The 20,120-nt window shown below is 38.3% G+C and overlaps 1 protein-coding gene across 1 annotated transcript in view; it reads left to right on the forward strand.

Annotated features, from left to right (window-relative positions):
- Positions 1 to 20,120, forward strand: part of LOC150081122 (succinyl-CoA:3-ketoacid coenzyme A transferase 1, mitochondrial-like) — a 233,504-nt gene that overhangs the window by 195,263 nt on the left and 18,121 nt on the right. The window contains exons 13-14 of the mRNA XM_090380930.1: positions 7,573 to 7,648; positions 17,500 to 17,676. Coding sequence (XP_090237056.1) covers positions 7,573 to 7,648; positions 17,500 to 17,676 — 253 coding nt within the window. The remainder of the gene's footprint in view (positions 1 to 7,572; positions 7,649 to 17,499; positions 17,677 to 20,120) is intronic.

The following is a 20,120-nucleotide window of genomic DNA, read 5'->3' on the forward strand; positions in this document are numbered from 1 at the left end:
CCATACAGAAATATTTAGAAAAATTAGCTGGTTAACCAAAAATGGTTTACCTGCTATGTAAATTAGAGTAAATTAATCTAATTTATTAAAGACTTGAGTCATAAGCATTCTAAGACTGTTAAAACTCTCAGCCTTTCGTGGTATACCCATACAACTTACTCTACATTCAAAACTAAATACAAAAGGGTAATTGCAGAGTGGGTTCGGTGAATGCCAGAGATTGAGTTGATCTGAGTTGAAAATTCAAAGTCAAGCAAGCTAAGTGAGTTATGATCAAAAAGGATGGCGAGCTTCTTACTACACAGAATGTCATTCTTGCATTTGTATTTAGTATCCAGTATTAAAGCTAGCTATCTCAATTCCTGTGTAAGATCCTAAGTTCCTAACCTTCATCAGTTAGGAACTGATGAGGGTCATGTATAGGATTATAGGGTTAGGTCTATCTTCGTAACCATGGCTCCAAATTGTGATGCTGAAACAGTCTGAACTGTGAAGGGCAACATCCAGCCTATGCTTAGTCTTGTGAATTTAAAATAAGGAAATCAAGATTCAAAAATATAAGGTAGAGTCGAAAGTCACCTATCAGGAGGCAAAGAAGCAAATAATGCTCTGTACCCCAACACATTCCAACAACAGTAACAAAGAAATGCCAGTCAGCAGCAGCACAAACTGACATTTCAGTTCCACCCACTATGTTTATTGAAGATTGGACATAAACAGTATTCTCATCCTAACAGCAGTCTCCTAAGGACTGTGATAGATCATGCCAACAACATGTCACTGTTGAAAAAAAGCTGTGAATTAGAGTTGAATTTGAAAGTGTCTGCAATTCTGCCCAGACACAATAGGAGGGAGTATATGATGAGAGCCTTGTCGATCAATTCGGTCCTGGAAAGATTGTGCAAGGCTCAAGGGGTAGAATTTTTTTCAGCCTGGGCTGTACTTGTTAACAGGAGAGACTGCTTCTACAGGGATGCGATACACTTAAATAGAAAGGATGCAAGAATATTTGCTGATGTTATCGAGTCAGTGTTAGGTGGGTCGGAAAACTGCTAGCTTGGGGGGGGGGGATACAAGGACTAATAGATTAACAGTAGCGACTGGCAGAGGCGAAAATGATTCTTGCACTGCTTCTATTGGAATGAGCAGCAGCCTGGAAAACAAGATGCAGGGTATTTCAGAGACTGCTGGGAGTCATTGCGGTACAAGTAAACACATGGGTTGTGTTAGGGTAGCTAAGAATAGGAACTGGTGCATGTATACTTGCGTGTACACCAATGCTAGGAGTTTGGTAAATAAATTTCATGAATTTGAGGTATTGCTCAAAACATCAAAGACAGATATTGTTGGGATATCAGAGACGTGGTGTCACACAGATATAAGGAATGCAGAACTGGAATTTAGGGGGTACAATGTGTACAGAAAGAATAGACAGGATAGGAAGGGAGAAGGGGTTATGCTATTAGTTAAGAAACACATAAAATCCTGGGAAGTGAAGTGACTGGACGGTGCAGTGTCTAGTCAGTTTGGTGTGGCATAAGCATTGGGAGATCAAAATTGAGAGTAGGAGTGTGCTATAGGCCTAATGAATCTGATGAGTATAATAAGAAACTGTACAGGGAAATAGAGTGGGCCAATAAATGAGAGAGTCTTATAATGGGGGATTTTAATTTCCCAGATAATGACAGGAATTTGTGGGTTGGTCACTCACACACTAGCAAGGCTTTTTTGGATTTATTGGATGATTGTTTTCTACATCAGCATGTTCGGGAGGCAACTAGAGGGAGTAATACTCTTGATCTGATTATCAGTAGTGATTCTTCATGCATTAAGAATCTGCAGATAAAGGAACCACTACGTGGCAGTGATCACAGTGTGCTGAAGTGGGATTTACTCACAGAGGTAACTACCATTAAGGGTAAAGGGAAGGATTTTTGCTTTCGTAAAGGCGACTACGATGGTCTGAGACAGTATTTAAATTCTATACAGTGGGACCAACTGATGATGTTACCAACAGCAAATTCAAAATAGGAAGCATTCAAAGAATTTATCTTGGAAACTACTAGGCTTTACATACCAACTAAGAAATATTGTTCCAGGTTTAGGCCTAAATGGATGTCAGATGAACTAATGAGACATATGACAGAGAAGAAAAATGCATGGGATACATATAAATTAATGGGTGACATGGAAGCCTATGATAGATATAAGTTGGTCTGTAACCAAGTCACAAAGAAGATTAGGCAGCCAAAGGCAGATTATGAGAAATCCTTGGCAAAGGATGCAAAGAAAAACAGAAAAGAATTCTTTAACTATGTAAACTCTAGAAGGAAAGGGATGAATCAGATTGGTCCACTGGATATTGATGGTTCAACTATTGATAATCCTGCTCAGGTGGCTAACAAACTAAACGAGTATTTTGCATCTACATTCACACATGAGAAGTTATTCAGGAAGGGGAATGCCAGAGGTGAAGTAAACTCTGGCAGTGAACTAGATAATTTTGTAATAACTGAGAGGAAAATGGAGGAGAAATAGTTGAGGATAAACATAAAAAAGGCACCCAGGGTGGATGGGATCTATCCAGTTATATGAAAGGAGGCAGCAAATTAAGTAAGCAAACCCTTAACCATAATTATGAGAGCTTCTTTGGACTCAGGGGAGGTACCCATAGACTTGAGATGTGCAAATGTGACCCCAATTCACAAATTAGGATCAAAGGCTGACACAAGTAATTATAGACCTGTGAGTTTAACTTCTATTCCAGGAAAATTAATGGAGGCACTGGTTAAAGAAGCACTGCAGGATCATCTAGACAAGACTTCAGTTATAGCTTGGACACAGCATGGTTTTATTAAGGAGAAGTCTTGCCTGACCAATTTGATTGGATACTATGATGCAGTCACAAAAGAAATGGATGCAGGGAATAACTTTGATATTATATACTTGGATCTCAGAAAGGCTTTTGATACTGTTGCACATGGAAGGCTGCTGCACAAATTGGAGCAGTGTGGCATTGGAGACAAATTGCTGCTATGGATAAAGGGGTGGTTGAGGGGAAGAAGACAGAGAGTGGTAATCAATGGGCACTGCTCCTCTTGGGGTAATGTTATTAGTGGCATCCCTCAGGGTTCAGTGTTGGGTCCATTATTGTTTTCTGTATTTATAAATAATATTGATGATGGTATATCAAGCTTAATGTCCAAGTTTGCAGACGATACAAAGGTTGGCAGGGTTGTTAAGGACACTACTGACAGTATGCTGCTGCTGCAAAAGGATCTGGAAAGGTTGAGCAGATGGGCTGAGAGGTGGCAAATGAAGTTTAACATTGACAAATGTAAAGTACTACATATGGGAAACAGTAACCCCAGAGCAACGTATCAACTCTACGGTACAAACTGACAGTAGTAGAGAATGAAAAGGATCTGGGGGTAATTGTGCAGGCAGATATGAAGTTTTCTGAGCAGTGCAGACGGGCTGCAAGAGTAGGTCATTGTGTCTTGTCAATGATATACAGGAATTTTTCTAGCAGGGATAACGAGGTGATTATTCCCTTGTATAAGGCAATGGTCAGGCCACACCTTGAGTACTGTATACAGGTCTGGAGGCCTTATTTCAAGAAGGTTGTAGAGCTGCTGGAACGAGTACAGAGAAGGGCAACAAGATTAGTGAATGGAACAAAGGGTTGCTCTTACGAAGAAAGGCTTAAGTTTTGCAAATTACAGTGTTTGGAGACTGGGCACCGGCGAGGTGATCTGATAGAGATGTATAAAACCTTGAGTGGTTTGAGCATGCTTAATGTCGATGGGATTCTTCCTCTTGCTCAGAATAATCACCTGAGGATGCATAAATTCTAATTGAGGAAAAACAGATGTAGGATATATGTGCGGAAATTTGCCTTTAGCCAGCGAATAGTTGGTTGGTGGAACAGACTTCCATCCCTTGTTGTGGAAGTTGATAGCCTAAATAAATTTAAGGCTCAGCTGGATAGGTATTTTGAACGAACGTAGGGGTGAAATGGGAGTGGGTTATTTTTTGGCTGATGCTGCATAAACTTGCTTTCTTGCATCATATGCCTTTACTAATGCTAATGCTAATGCCAATTATGGTTCCACTACTGCATCCCATACTCCACAGAAAAACATTGTTTTTTTTTTTTTTACTATAAAAAAGTAAAACATTGGCTCCAATGAAGAATCAGCAAAATTTAATGAATGTGGATATAGTTGACAACACTAAACAAAGATGAACCATCTTAGACCTGCTCAGGAGGATGATGTAGACATTGGACATACTGTACTGTTCTTTCTGAGAAAGGAGAAAGTAAAACTGGAACTGGACCTAGAAGACTGAATCAAATCCAACTACTAAAAACAAATAAAGGATTGAATCAAACAGTGAAATTGTAGAGTCCTTCATACCAATATTGATGATATTTGTGATCTAATCAAACCATATAGTTCAGCAAGCATATGTCTCCAGGCATCAACTCCATAGATGATCCCAACAATCAAGAACTACACTATCTATTAACAAAATAGAAGTAACATGTTTGTTGCATGTGGCCATTCTTGTGAACTCCACAATTCCCACCAAATACATTCCCCTAGAGACCTCATTAGTTCTTATGTTACCAGTAGTTTCAATATACTTATCACCAAAGAAAGAATATACAGATTACATAGATTCTTTTATAGATTCCTGATACAGCTTCTTCATCCTTTTTGTTTAATGGGGACTTTAGTGCATACCATCACTCTACAGCATCTCTCCACATACAGATAGATGGGAAAAAGTTATCAAATATTTTCTTGACAAACATAATCTAACATTACTTAAATACTAGTACTGATACTTATATTCACTTCTCCACTGGAACAACTACAGCTATAGATCTGATAGAAGGTGCCTCCGTAGCCAGGTGGGAAGGAGCAGCAGTGCATAGCACAGGCTTCTTGATTAGACCGGGGTTCGAGCCCGTCACCACCAAATACGGAGGATGTGGAAAGGTCAGGGAATGACCACCGCATATCCCGGAGCAATATGGCCTTAGTTGCTAATGCTCCTAAAAACTAACTAACTAACAAGATCTGATAGTCTTCTTTCCAACATTGTTTCTAAGAATTTGGTGGCCAACTTTGGACAAACTACTAAAGAGTGACCAGTTGTTTGTTTATTTACTTGATGTTTGGTTTAGCTGTATTGAAATGAAGAAGAAGAAGAAGAAAAAAAAATGTATTTAGTGCAGAAAGTTAGACTAAATACATTTTATTCTTTTGCTTTCATTGGGTGTGCCCTGGTTTATGAGGAACATTTGGTTCGTGATTGTTTTCAATCTCTATTTTTTTTTTTTAAATTCTGCCAAAAGATGAGCATGTAGAATGAACTTTTTTGAACAGGTGCTGCAATGGAAACAGTGTGGATTAACCACACTGTCTGCATTGTAGCATTTGGCTCCACTTTTTCAAACTTGTTGAACAGCTCATTATTTGCTACACTTTTCTTTAGTATCCCAGTTCTTCCTTTAATTTTGTCAAACTCTGCTTCAACCACCCTTGCAGGCAACTTAAGAAGGTAAACTTCATACGATCTAGTCTACTGTTCTTCCCTAATATTTTATATGCCTTCTGTTTCTTGTCCCACTCATCAGCGAGAATATTTCTCCCTCATTTATTTTTGTAATTCTTCTTCAGAGCCTTACAGACTTCATTCAGATTTTGAGATGTTCCTTTCATAGTCAAGCTTCAGTAACATTTGAGGAACTCCGATGAAGCTTTTGTTTTGTTTTTATCACTTGCATCCATCTTCCTACATCAAAGTATAGGGCGCCTCCGTAGCCAGGTGGGAAGGAGCGGCAGTGCGTAGAACACGCTTCTTGATTAGACCGGGGTTCGAGCCCGTCACCACCAAATACGGAGGATGCGGAAAGGTCAGGGAATGACCACCGCATATCCCGGAGCAATATGGCCTTAGTTGCTAATGCTCCTAAAAACCAAATAACAAACACAAACAATCAAAGTATAGGAGGTGCTTCTCAACATTTTTACAACTGAATATCCCTTTCATTATTGTTTTTCCACAACACACCCTATCATTTTTTTTGCTTTTTTTTAGACATTGTCTTATCAACTAATGATTAAGTTGTTTTTTCATCTTTCACTATTAAAGATCCAAATTTTATTTCACCAAGTATATTCATCCTTTTAACTGTATGAACTTATTTTTTACTCATTTTTTACCATAGTTAATTTGTATGTTTTAACTGATCACATTTGGCACTCTAATATTATTCTGAATGGAAATACATGCATATGTATAATTATGTCCTCTCTGTGCTCAGCGCCAAGTTCAGCTTTCAGTAAGACAAATGCGTTTCGTATGCCCTTGATTCAGAAATTCCAGATTCCTTTGCTTCCTGAGTTTATGTAATAATCAGAATGCACTTATCCTTCAACAGATATTCTGCAAGTCTAGATACTTTATTTTACTTTATCTGCACTGTTTGTTCCGGTTAGGGATCAGCTACATGGATGGAATGCTTCCAATTAGTACGGTTGGTATAGTCTTCTGGAGTGAGTTCTAATTCCTGCATATCTTGCTGCACTCTGCTCTCAATTGTCATCTTCGGCCTGGGACTTCGCAGCTTAACACCCACCTGGTAATGTGGGTATGTTTGCAGTGCTGGATGTGCCCCAACCATCAAGTCTGTTCTCCCTGATCTTCTGGTTGATGGATGCAGTTTTCTGTCTCACATCTTCATTCTGCTTTCTATCTCTCAGGGTTATTCCCAGATTCCACATTAGCATTCTCATTTCTGCTAACGTTAAAGCTCATTCTCCTTTCTTCTGACAGCCCAGCACCCTGAACCATATAACATACATGGCCTTACCCTGTTTGAAAATTTTTGATTTCAGTTTGATTGGCATCTTCTTGTCTTTCAAAACACCAGACATTTCCCTCCACTTAGCTCATCAAGATTTTATTCAACTTCAGATGTCCTGTTCGCAGCTGCCATTAGTGTCTAACACTGACCCAAGGTGCTTGTAACTGTTAGCCCTATTAAGATGTAAATCCAATACTGAAATCACTCCATGTATTCTGTAAGTCTAGATGAACTGTTTAATTTCATTTCACAATTCTGCTTTGATAAATGAACCTAACAAAATATGATATACATTAACAAACCTAGAAAGACACACACACACACATCTTGGCCTTTGATGCCCTTGTGTCTTAAAACCCTTAAACAACAACAGTTGTAATTTCTGTTATGATGATTAACTAAAATAAAATTAAAATTGGAAATATATTCTTACACTTAAACTGAAATCATATATCTACCAAGAAGCTTGAAAAAAAATTGTTTATGTTCATATTAATAGTGTTTAGGCTGGGAGCAGTAATAAGCTTCTTGGTCCTTTTGAAATTCATCATAAAATTAGGATTGTTTATTTAAATCTAAATCCTAATTTAATCCCTAATATGTAAAATTATTCATTTAATCCTAAATTTACTAAATTTAAACCTAATAAGTGAAAAAAATTAACCTCTTTAATTGTTTTATAATTTTAGTGGCCATTTAGAAATTACAATGCTTGGAGCAATGCAGGTTTCTAGATATGGAGACTTGGCTAATTGGATGATACCAGTAAGTGAACAAATTAAAATTTTATAACAGAAGGTTTTTAAGACTTCTGCAAAAAATCAAAACCATCTTTGTTTATAAAATAAAGATTATTTTGAATTATTAAATTTTTTTTTCTTAATTTTCAAAACAGACAATATGATTGTGTTGACGTCTGATGTTGTTGTCATTTAGTTTTTAGGAGCATTAGCAACTAAGGCCATATTGCTCCGGGGATATGCAGTGGTCATTCCCTGACCTTTCCGCATCCTCTGTATTTGGTGGTCACGGGCTCGAACCCCAGTCTAATCAAGAAGCATGTGCTACACACTGCTGCTCCTGCCCACCTGGATACGGAGGCGCCTTTTATGTCTGAGATAATGAGCTTTTTGCAAGTAGATGCCAGCATAAAACCTTGATTATCCATTAAATAAATAGAAACTCATGCAGCTATCCAATGTTTGGAACAACTTGGTGGCAGCTGAGGTGAAAATTTTTAAATATACACTATGCAGATTCATTTCTTTCTATTTAATTGTCATAAGAGCCACAGCTATTCTCATTAAAATCTGTTGTCCTTTTGGCTACCATGATAGCAGTGGTGAAAAGATCTACCTCATTTACAGAATACACTGAAGTCCCCTCTTAACCAGCGTTAAATGTTTTTCCCCCCTACAGAAATTAGCTAATCAACTGGAAACTAATTTTTTTTAATGTTCACAGTTTTTAGAATTTATCTGATCATCTGATAATTTAATAACAAATTATGTTATTAAATGATCAAGAAATATATATCTATCAATATATTGTTATGGTCAAAATCATGCTATAATATCTACATTTTAAATAGTTTGAATTTACAATAGAATTCATTTCTCACAAGTTGCTACAAATTGTCTTGTGTTGTATATACACTTCAAAAAAAAGCACTTTCCCAAAATGATATTCTGCTGCTTAGTTGAAGCTTGCTATTTTTATTGCATGCTGTTAGTTACCCAACTGTTATTTGCACATGTTGCACCTAATTTTGGATAGGCAGGCATAGTCAGCAAATGACCAGACACCCTAGTGATGAAATATTTCCACAATATGCGATTTCAAATAAAATCCTTTATTTTCCATAATTAAAAAAAAAGAAAAAAGAAAAAGGCAATGCTTTAATATATGGATCCTTCAGAGGAGCTTACAAAAGCAGTGTAAATTAGTCAATTAAGTACATAATATTATCATTAGTAGGGCATACGATGCATGAAAGCAAGCTTATGCAGCATCAGCCAAAAAAAAAAAAAAAAACCCTTCCTATTTCACCCCTCCACTCATTTCAATTGCCTATCCAGCTCAGCCTTAAACTATTTAGGCTATCAACTTCCACAACGAAAGATGGAAGGCTGTTCCACCAATCAACCACCCACTGGCTAGAGGCAAATTTCCGCACGTCTATTCTACAACTGCCTTTCCTCAGTTTCAATCTTATGTCCCCCCCATTAGGTTCTTAATCTGAGCAAGAGGAAGAATCCCATCAGCATTCAGCTTGCTCAACCTATTCTAGGCCTTATACACCTCAATCAGATCACCTCGCAAGTGCCTCCTCTCCAGGTGCTGCAATTTGCAGAACTTAAGCCATTCCTAGTGAGAGTACCAATTTCTTCCCCTCACCAATCTTGTTACCCTTCTTGCTACCCATTCTAGCAACTCTACATCCTTCCTAAAATGAGACCTGAATACAGTACTCCAGGTGTGGCCTGACCATTGCCTTGTACAACGGGATAATCACCTTGCTGTCCCTGCTAGCAAAATTCCTATATATCATTGGCAAGACTTCACGACCTGCCCTGGCAGCCCATCTGCACTGCTCATATGCAGTACTTAGCATTTGTCAATGTTAAACTTTCAGTTGCCACTTCTCAGCCCATTTGCCCAACTTATCTAGATCCAGTTGCAGTAGCATACTGTCTTTACTGTCGTTAACAACATTGCCAACCTTTGTATCATCTGCAAACTTGGACATTAATCCTGATATACTTTCATCAATATCAATGATGAATACGCAAAACAACAATGGGCCCAGCACCGAATTCCAGGGAACTCCACTAATAACATTTGTCCATGAAGAGCAGTGTCCATTGATTAGCACTCTGTCATCTCCCACTCAACCATCCCCTTATCCATTGTAGCAACTTACCCTTAATGCCATACCTCTCTCTGATTCGGCAGTGGTATGTTCTTCCTCCTCTGGTTCCATATTCTTTATCCTTTGCAGTTGATCGCTCACGTACTGCTTGATTTTTTTCCAAGGTTGCAGGGGCTATTAGGTTCTTCGTGACGATGGTCCTTCTCTGGTCCACTGTTCGGTGACCTGAATATCTGGGAATCGTTCCAGCCACTTGGTATGTAGTCTCGCCCCGTAAGTCATATTGGTCTCCAGCTTCATTATTTCGTAGTATGCTTGCATGATGTACATATTCATTTCGATGCTCCACTTCATGCATTGGCGTTTTCTCCCTTCCTGGGTGGTCACTAGCACAGTTGCGCAGGAAGCACTTCCAGTTGGTGGGGCTGGATGGTCTTGCCCTTCTCTTGTGGTAGCCATATGGAGGACAGCGCCACTCGCTCCACTGTCTTCCTCGGGAGACCATCTCTGATTTTTTGAACCGACACCTCTGCCTAAGGCCTGAACACGAGTGACTTTATCCTGCGCCACACTCGATGCAGTATGATTAATATTTCTCTGCGACATTATCCATTATTGGAGGTGGACCTGTTTTAGCTTCGGCTTATATCCAGTGGTAGTTCTTGCGAGTGACGCCACATGGCGGCACAATCTGCCTTAACCGCCACTCCAACCTTGGGATGGGTAGGTCCATTGGAGCAACTTTCACGATGTTTATTTATTTTATTAATTTTTTTTACTATTAATTTATTTATTATTATTATTCTAATTTATTACTATTATCATTATTATACCAGTCTCCCAGCATGATGTAGCCGCGTTCGCTTCCACCAAGGCAGTACTCAAACCTGGGCTCAAACCAGTGTTGTAACCACTGGGCCATCGTGCCCCTCTCTCTTATTATTATTATTATTATTTTGGAATGACAAACTTTTGGAATAACCTGAATTAGAGAAGGCAATTTTTGTTGAAATATAAAAAACTTTATCCAGTTCAAAAACTGAAGTCAAATTTAATCTTGAAAAATCTTAACACTATTTTTGAAGAGTCGAATCTGCAAACAAATGTCTCACATAATTCAAGGAACCTAAAAGCAATTGTTTTGCCTCACCCTAAGGTACTAAATAGATTTGGAGATAGGCATACAATGAATAAAACAAACAACTTGTTGACTAGTGTAGATTTCAGGCACAGGAGAAGTTATTCTAGCTCCAAATTAAAATTGTTAATAAGAAAATTTTTGTTACTCAATGATACAGTAGATTAGAATTGCTATGCAGATAAATTGCTATCTCTGTTTGCAGTGCAGAATACTGTGTTGTGATTTCATTATCTTTTTTGTTAGATAACAAATTTGTATGCAAAAACTGTTGTAAATGAAGAATTACAACTTGTTGTCAAGAAATTTACTTTTCTTAACAAGTTCATTTATTGTAAACAAATTGTATTGTATTGTATTATTATTATTATTGTTGTTGCTCTTATATTATTTCTCCCTGATTGGGGGGTTCCACTCTGTGACGGGTACTGCTTCCAAGTACACAGGGTGGTTGTGATGTCTGGTGTTACTGTCGGTCGAGGAAATCTCTGACTATCCTACAGGTGCTCAGGATTGCGACTTTCTGGAGTTCCTTGTAGGTGTTCTCTGGGAGACCTATTGCTGCTAGGCTGCTATGTAGAGTCTTTGGTACCATACCGGTGGTTGACACGATGATTGGGGTGGTTGATACTTCTTGCATATGCCACATCTCCTTGATTTCATGTCTCAGGTTCGTGTACTTCCTAATTTTTCCTCATGGGTTTTCTGGACATTGCTAGTGTTCGGCACCGCAATGTCAATCAGGTAGGCAGCCTTTTCAATCTTGTCCACAAGTGTTATGTCCAGTCTGTTGCGTGGGATGGTCTTATTCTTTATTATGGCTCAATCCCAGTACAGCTTGTGGGTTCGGGTCTTCAGTACTGCCTGGGGTTCGTACTTGTAGTATGGTACACTTTCTTTGGTCAACTGGTATTTCCTCGCTAGCTTCTGATCCTGGCTACCTGGTCGTGTCTATGAGTGTACTCAGTCTGGGTGATCACCTTGCACCCCGCAGTGATGTGTTGGATCGTTTCTGAGGCCAGGTGGCATTGTCAACACGTGTCATCTGACATTCCGGGCTCCTTTGCAATGCATTTTCTATAGTTTCTGGTGTTGATTGCCTGGTCTTGGATGGCCAGCATGAATCCTTCAGTCTTGGGAAAGAGCATCCTGCTTGTGAGCCATGCACTGGAAGCAATGGTGTCAATGTGATCTTGATGGAGGTCATTGTATTGTCTGCCATGGAGTGTCTTCTTTGCCCATCTTTCTAACTTTGTTTCTTGTACTGTCTGGGCAGGAGGGGTTTCCTCGCTTAGGTTGAGTGGGGTATACCACTTATCTATCTTCCTTATGGTCTGGTGTAGTGGTGCTGTGTTGTTCTCGAAGTAATCCTTCAGGTTAACTATTGCTGTTTTCTGTTGTTCTATCAGGTCTCTTCCTCCCTCTTTCCGAGGTACTGTTATTCTCTTCACTGCTGACTTCGGGTGGTATTGGTCATCATTGTCCTTGTCTTTCGCATGATATCTTCTAGCTTGGTGTTAGTCCAATCTATAACCCTGAATGTGTATGTTAGTACTGGAGCTGCATAGATGTCTATGGCTTTAACTGTGTTCCCTCCATTCAATTTTGCTTTCAGTAGGCTTCTGAGTCTCTGATGATATTTTTCGGTCAGGCACTTCTTGATTTCCTTGTGCTCTAACTGCTCAGCCTGCATTATCCCTAGGTATTTGTAGGTCTCTCCTGTCATAGCTTCGATCTCTTTACCAGTCAGCAGCTGGTAATTTCGGCCAACTAATTTGTGGGTCTTGAATTTTTCTAGATAAAATTCCATCCTGATGTCCTTGCTGAATTCTTCGGTGATCCAGAGTTATTATTATTATTAGCATTAATAGAAGCATATGATGCAAGAAAGCAAGCTTATATAGCATAAGCCAAAAAAAAAAACCTTCCCATTTCACCAATCCATTCACTCTAAACGTTCCAGCAATCAACCAGCTGCTGGCTAAAGATCAATTTCCACACATTTATTCCACAACTGTCTTTCCACTATTTAAAGTTATGCCTCCTCAGGTGTGAAATCTGAGCAAGTGGAAGAATCCCATCAGAATTCAACGTGCTCAACTCATTTAAGGCTCAATCAGGTCATCTCACAGGTGCTTTGTCTCCAGGTACAGTAATTTTCAAAATTTAAGCCTTTCTTCGTTGTTCCATTAAATAATCTCATTGCTTTTCTCTGTACTCATTCCAGCAGCTCTACGTCCTTCCTAAAATGTGGCTTCCAGACCTACAGTACTCAAGGTGTGGCCTAACCATTGCCTTATACATGGTGACAATCTCATCCTTTTACCTGCTAGAAAAATTCCTGTATATTATTGATAAGACACCATGAGCTACTCTTGCAAAATCTCTGCACTGCTCAGAAAACTGATCTGACTGCACAATTATCCCCAAGTCTTTTTCATTCTCCTCTACACTCAGTGTAGTACCGCACAGTTAGTATGTTACTCTGAGGTTACTGCTAGCCGTATACTGCACTTTGCATTTGTCAATGTTAAACTTCAGCTGCCACCTCTCAGACCATGTGCTAAACTTTTCCAGATCTTGTTGCATATTGTCTTTACTGTAATTAACAACCCTACAAACCTTCGAATCGTCTGTAAACTTTGGGGATTAAACCTGATATACCTTCATCAGTATCATTGATAAATACAGAAAACCATGATCGGCCCAATATGGACACTGGGGGACACCACTAATAACATTAGTCCATGAAGAGCAGTGTCTATTGATTACCACTCTCTGTCTTCTTCCACTCAACCATCCCTTTATCCATAGCAGCAACTTGCCTTTAATGCCATACTGCTCCAACCTGCTCAGGTAGCTAACAATGATCCTGCTCAGGCAGCTAACAAACTAAATGAATATTTTGCATTGACATTCACACATGAGGAGTTATTCAGCGAGGGGAATGCCAGAGGTGTATTCAACTCTGGCAGTAAGCTAGATAATCTTGTAATAACTGAGAGTAAAGTGGAGGAGAAATTGTTGAAGATAAACACAAGAAAGGCACCTGGGGTGGATGGGATCTATCCAGTTATATTAAAGGAGGCAGCAAAGGAAGTAAGCAAACCCTTAGCCATAATTATGAGAGCTTCCTTGGACTCAGGGGAGGTACCCATAGACTGGAGATGTGCAAATGTGACCCCAATTCACAAAGGAGGATCAAAGGCTGGCACAAGTAATTATAGACCTGTGAGTTTAACTTCTGTTCCAGGAAAATTAATGGAGGCACTAGTTAAAGAAGCACTGTAGGATCATCTAGACAAGACTTCAGTTATAGCTCGGACACAGCATAGTATTGTTAAGGGGAAGTCTTGCCTGACCAACTTGATTGGATACTATGATGTAGTCACAAAAGAACTGGATGCAGGGAATAACTTTGATATTATATACTTGGATCTCAGAAAGGCTTTTGATACTGTTGCACATGGAAGACTGCTGCACAAATTGGAGCAGTGTGGCATCGGAGGCAAATTGCTGCTATGGATAAAAGGGTGGTTGAGGGGGAGAAGACAGAGAGTGGTAATCAATGGACACTGCTCATCTTGGGCTAATGTTATTAGTGGAGACCCTCAGCATTCAGTGTTGGGTCCATTATTGTTTTCTGTATTTATAAATAATATTGATGATGGTATATCAAGCTTAATGTCCAAGTTTGCAGACAATACAAAGGTTGGCGGGGTTGTTAAGGACACTACTGACAGTATGCTGCTGCTGCAACAGGATCTGGAAAGGTTTAACAGATGGGCTCAGAGGTGGCAAATGAATTTTAACATTGACAAATGTAAAGTACTACATATGGGAAACAGCAACCCCAGAGCAACGTATCAGCTCTGTGGTTCTACAATGACAGTGGTAGAGAATGAAAAGGACTGGGAAGGTAATTGTGCAGGCAGATATGAAGTTCTCTGAGCAGTGCAGAATGGGCTGCAAGAGTAGCCCATTCTGCAAGAGTAGCCCATGGTGTCTTGTCAATGATATACAGGAATTTTTCTATCAGGGATAAAGAGGTGATTATTCCCTTGTATAAGGCAATGGTCAGGCCACTCAAGGTGTATACAGGTCTGGAGGCCTCATTTCAAGAAGGATGTAGAGCTGCTGGAATGAGAGAGAAGGGCAACAAGATTAGTGAATGGAGCAAAGGGTTGCTCTTATGAAGAAAGGCTTAAGTTTTGCAAATTACAGTGTCTGGAGACTAGGCACTGGCGAGGTAATCTGATATAGGTGTATAAAGTGTTGAATGGTTTCAGCATGCTCAATGCTGATTGAATTCTTCCTCTTGCTCAGAATAATCACCTGAGAGGGCATAAATTCAAATTGAGGAAAGACAGATGTAGGATAGATGTGCAGAAATTTGCCTTTAGCCAGCGGGTAGTTGGTTGGTGGAACAGACTTCCATCCCTTGTTGTGGAAGTTGATAGCCTAAATAAATTTAAGGCTCAGCTGGACAGGTATTTCGAATGAACGGAGGGGTGAAGTGGAAGTTTTTTTTTTTTTTTTTTGGCTGATGCTGCATAAGCTTGCTTTCTTGCATCATATGCCTCTACTAATGCTAATGCTAAGAGCAGTGTCTATTGATTACCACTCTCTGTCTTCTTCCACTCAACCATCCCTTTATCCATAGCAGCAAATTGCTCTTAATGCCATACTGCTTCAACTTAATGCCAATACAGTAGTCTTCTATGTGCAACAGTATCAAAAGCTTTCCTAAAATCTAAATATGTGATTTCAGAATTATTTTTTGCATCCAGTTCCTTTGTGACCAATCATAGTAACCAATCAATTGATCAGACAAGATTAACAAATCCATGCTGTATCTGAACTATAAATGCAGTCTTGTCTAGATGATCCTGCAGTGCTTCTTTAACCAGGTCTGTGATTACTCATGTCACCTTTTGTCCTCCTTTGTGAATTGGGGATACATTTGCACATCTCCAGTCCAAGGGGACCTCCCTGAGTCCTAGGAAGGCCTCATAATCGTGGCCAAGGGCCTGCTTACTTCCTTTTGCTGCCTCCTTTAATATAACTGGAGAGATCCCATTTACCCCAGGTGTCCTTCTTATGTTTAACTTCAACAATTTCTCCTCTACTTTGCTCTCAGTTATTACAAAATCATTACCTCCATGTTCAAGTTTGATAAGCTTCTGACCTCCACTTCCGTACGGAATTCCTCATGTGTGAATGTAGATACAAAATACTCATTCTGTTTGTCAGCTAACTGAGCAGAATCATCAACAATCGAACCATCGATATCAGGTGGACCAATCTGATTCATCCCCTTCCTTCTAGAGTTTATATAAGTAAAGAAGTCTTTACTGTTTTTCTTTGCATCCTTTGCTTGCCTAACCTCCTTTGTGACTTGATTACACAAGGCTATCTTATGTATACCATTGGTGTCTGTGTGTCCTGATAATTTATATTCATTCCATGCATTTTCTTCTCTGCTCTATTTAGACTCTATTTAAGAGTCTCATTAGTTCATTTGACCTCTATTTAGGCCTAAACCTTTAACAGTATTTCTTAGTTGATATGAAAAGCCTAGCTGTTATGAAAAGTCTAGCGAATTTGCTTTTGGTAAAATCATCAGTTGGTCCCACTGTATAAAATTTAAAAACTGTCGGAGACACTGTATTCTCCTTTACGAAACCAAAAACTCTTCCGTTTACTCCTAATGGTAGTTACATCTTTGAGTAAATCCCACATCAGTACACTGTGAATTCCTATTATTATTAGTAGTATACTAATAATAATTAATGGTGACAATTAATGGTACCACAACTGCCGGGTTAAAGGCCTCCTAAGTCAAGGTTGATGATTTTGAATAGAGGCCAGGTTTTTTACTTTTTAGTTATTTTGGATCTTTACATAACAATACGCAAATCATCTTATGCACAGACATACATGATAAAACTAATGGTACTATACTCTACAAGTCAACATACAGAGGAATCTCCCAGATTACCAACTACTGAATTTAATTTTAATTTCCCTATACCAGGTAATGTACCTTCATAGTTGTTGCATCATTAATTACATGATCAAGGGTTTTCAGTTCACAGCTGGTCTACAGTAAAATGATGGCTATTCTTGTAATATTTCTTCTAATCTTTTGTAATGTGTAATCTTTTGCTTGACCTCAGACAGTAATTCTTATAATTTTTGTGTAAAAAAAATTCATCTGCAGTTCTTGCTATGGTTAGAAATCAAGCTGTGCTTGATGTTGTCAGTTCCACTATCTACATCTCACACCTGCCTTTGCAGTTCATTAAGTACATATCATATGCTTTGCTTTACATGCTGTGTGCACATCTCATATATGCATCTTTAGTGTGCAGTTGCAGGATACCTGTTTATTCAAAACCATTTCTTCTCTTTCTTTGTATCATTTGAATGATCTGTTTTTAATTGCTGTAAGTATATTTGTATGTCATCATTGTGGATTAAAGAACCAAAATGCAAGTCATATGCCTTTATATAAATGTACTTATGACGTCAATCTCTGAATATATTTTAGATTTATAAGTAAATCTATTTAAGTAGCTAATTTAGTGTTTCCTGTCTCATCAGGGAAAACTTGTAAAAGGCATGGGTGGTGCTATGGATCTCGTGGGTAGTGCTGCTGCAGGTACCAAAGTTATAATCACTATGGAACACACCTCAAAATCAGGAGAACCCAAAATTGTAGAAGATTGTACATTGCCCTTAACTGGAAGAAATTGTGTTAACACCATCATAACAGAGAAGGTAAGGTCCACTATATTTAAATCTTGTTGGAAGAAAACTCATGCATCTTTTACTTCCTTTATCAAAATATAGAATCAATCAAAAGATGGAGCAGCAAGTGTTCTGAAACTTAACTGCAATGTGTGTGTGTGGTAATAATATATTAATTATTATAAAAAAATGCTAATATATATTTTTTTGATATTTTTATTTTATTTTTATATAATAATTGTATTATATTTTTATTAGGTAGGGGATCAAATAGCATAAATTCTGAAATAAACTCTGAAAAGCCAAATTAAGATCACTTAATTTATTTCAGATCTATGTAGTCTCAATTCTGATTTCTTCAAAGTTCATTTCCATCTGTAGGAATGGATTTCATTAAGATTAGGACTGAAAATTCAGTAATCTTCTAAGGCCCGCTTATCTTTTTTGAGCTTTTTGATTTGAATTTCTAATGTTAGTTTTCTTCAGCTACTGCTCATCTCAATATGCTTAATTACTCACATTATGATCAGTTTTATTGCAGTATTTGCATTTGAAAATGAAAGAACACTAATCTATTGAAACTAATGACAAGCTTGCATGCTAAGAGAAATTACTCATTGGTGATTTCCTATGCTGTTTGGCAAATCTTACACTCATTGTATAATGAAATTTGACTTTTACCAGAAGTACATTTCATTATAGTATGTGTAGACTATCCATAGGTATATTTATCAACTGCTTTATGTCACTTTTCAGAAAAATTAAGATTTTACAGGCTGTAGATAATGGCATGCATTCTATGAAAGGGTAAGGGTTCTCTACATTGCTAAACAGTTTGTCACTCCAAAAGGTACACTGTTTACCATTCTAAAAGATCAAAAAAAGATTCAAAGCTTAGAGAAACCTACTGCACCAGGTAAGCTCAGAGCACAAAAGCGAAGTATCTGCCTTGAAAAGGAGTGAGTGAGTGAGAGAGAAAGAAAGAAAAAAACACTTGGAATGGCTAAAGATGATGCATCAAAAAATATTCCTGTACCTGGAAATCAAATTAAGACTGAATTGTTAGTGCATTGGATGAATATTAAAGATTTCAAGTCTTCTTATGGATGGTTTGAGAAATTTTGAATCTGCACACTTTTTTTTTTTAAGACAGTCCATGATGGGCTGTCTTCAAAAAACTGTGTGGTAAAATTGCCACCATCCACATTCAAGTGGATGGTGGCAATTTTGAAAGGAAGAATCATTTAAAACATGTTTGTTGATATTATGACTAGAACAACATCTTCAGTCCTGACAAAACTGCACTTGTGGTTTCTTTTTTTTTTTAAGTTGTTACCAGGTAAACCTTTGCATTTAAAAGTGAGTGTTTTTGTGTAAACAAGGAGGGGGGAAGGCAAAACAGTGGATTACCATTCTCCTATTGGCAAACATGTCTGGCACAGAAAAGCTTCATCTCTAATCACTGGGAAAGTCCAGAAGTCTCAATGCTTTTAAGGTTTGAAGATGCTGACTACATTTTGGACAACCAAGTAGCTCTTGGATATCATGAAAAATCTACAAAGAATGGATCAGAGATATAGATCTCAAGATGAGCAGAGACAAGAGAAAAATTTTGCCATTTGTAGAACCACACCCCTCATTGCTAAGTGAATGGACAACATGCAATCACGGTCGAGTACTCTCCGCCTAATATGACATCAGTTCTTCAGCTACTTGGTCAAATAATCTTTGCTCCTTGTCCTTGCCTCAAAGATAAACTATCGAAGAATGCTATTAAACAAAATTGTGCTGTGTCTGAAAGCAAATCACAAGCTGAAATCGGTGTGCTGCAGACAATGTATTTATGTGATTATGACAAAGACAGATGTGCTGAAGACAATGTATTTATTTATGCATGAGATGAGATTTATGAAAAAGTGATTGGCCGACTACTCAAACATGCTGGTTTGTTGCCTTGAGTGATGCAACAAATGAAGCTTCACATGCTTCTTCATCTGCTAATCATGAAAAACATTCTGATAATAGTGAAAACAATTTTTGAGGATGTGCATCATCACTTAAAGTTAGAGGGAAGTGTGTTCTGAAGACTACACCGAAGTGGATGCAGACATGCATGTTTCAGGATATGCGAATGAAGAGGAGCTCATTGCACATGCATTTGGAACCTGAAATTTGCAGTAATGACGAAGAGGAATCCACTGTGGTTGAGAACTTTTGTTGGAGGATGCTCATTGTGGATTAGAACTTGTACTTTGTTTTATCAAGCACAGCCTAACTATGAAAGTGAATTAAACACTATCATACACCTTCATAATTCTCTTCTAAAAAATGCTCTCCCACTGAAACAGCACATTTTGTCAGATTATTTTAGTTGGAAACCGGTTCCCCTTTCTTGGGTAGGCCCTGATATACAAGTATGTACACATATACATAGATACATATATACTACTGTGTACATTATACAGTATTATACA

The sequence above is a fragment of the Mastigoproctus giganteus genome, chromosome 9 (assembly GCF_048544385.1).
Source record: "Mastigoproctus giganteus isolate SK-2022 chromosome 9, ASM4854438v1, whole genome shotgun sequence".
Taxonomy (NCBI): Eukaryota; Metazoa; Arthropoda; class Arachnida; order Uropygi; family Thelyphonidae; genus Mastigoproctus; species Mastigoproctus giganteus.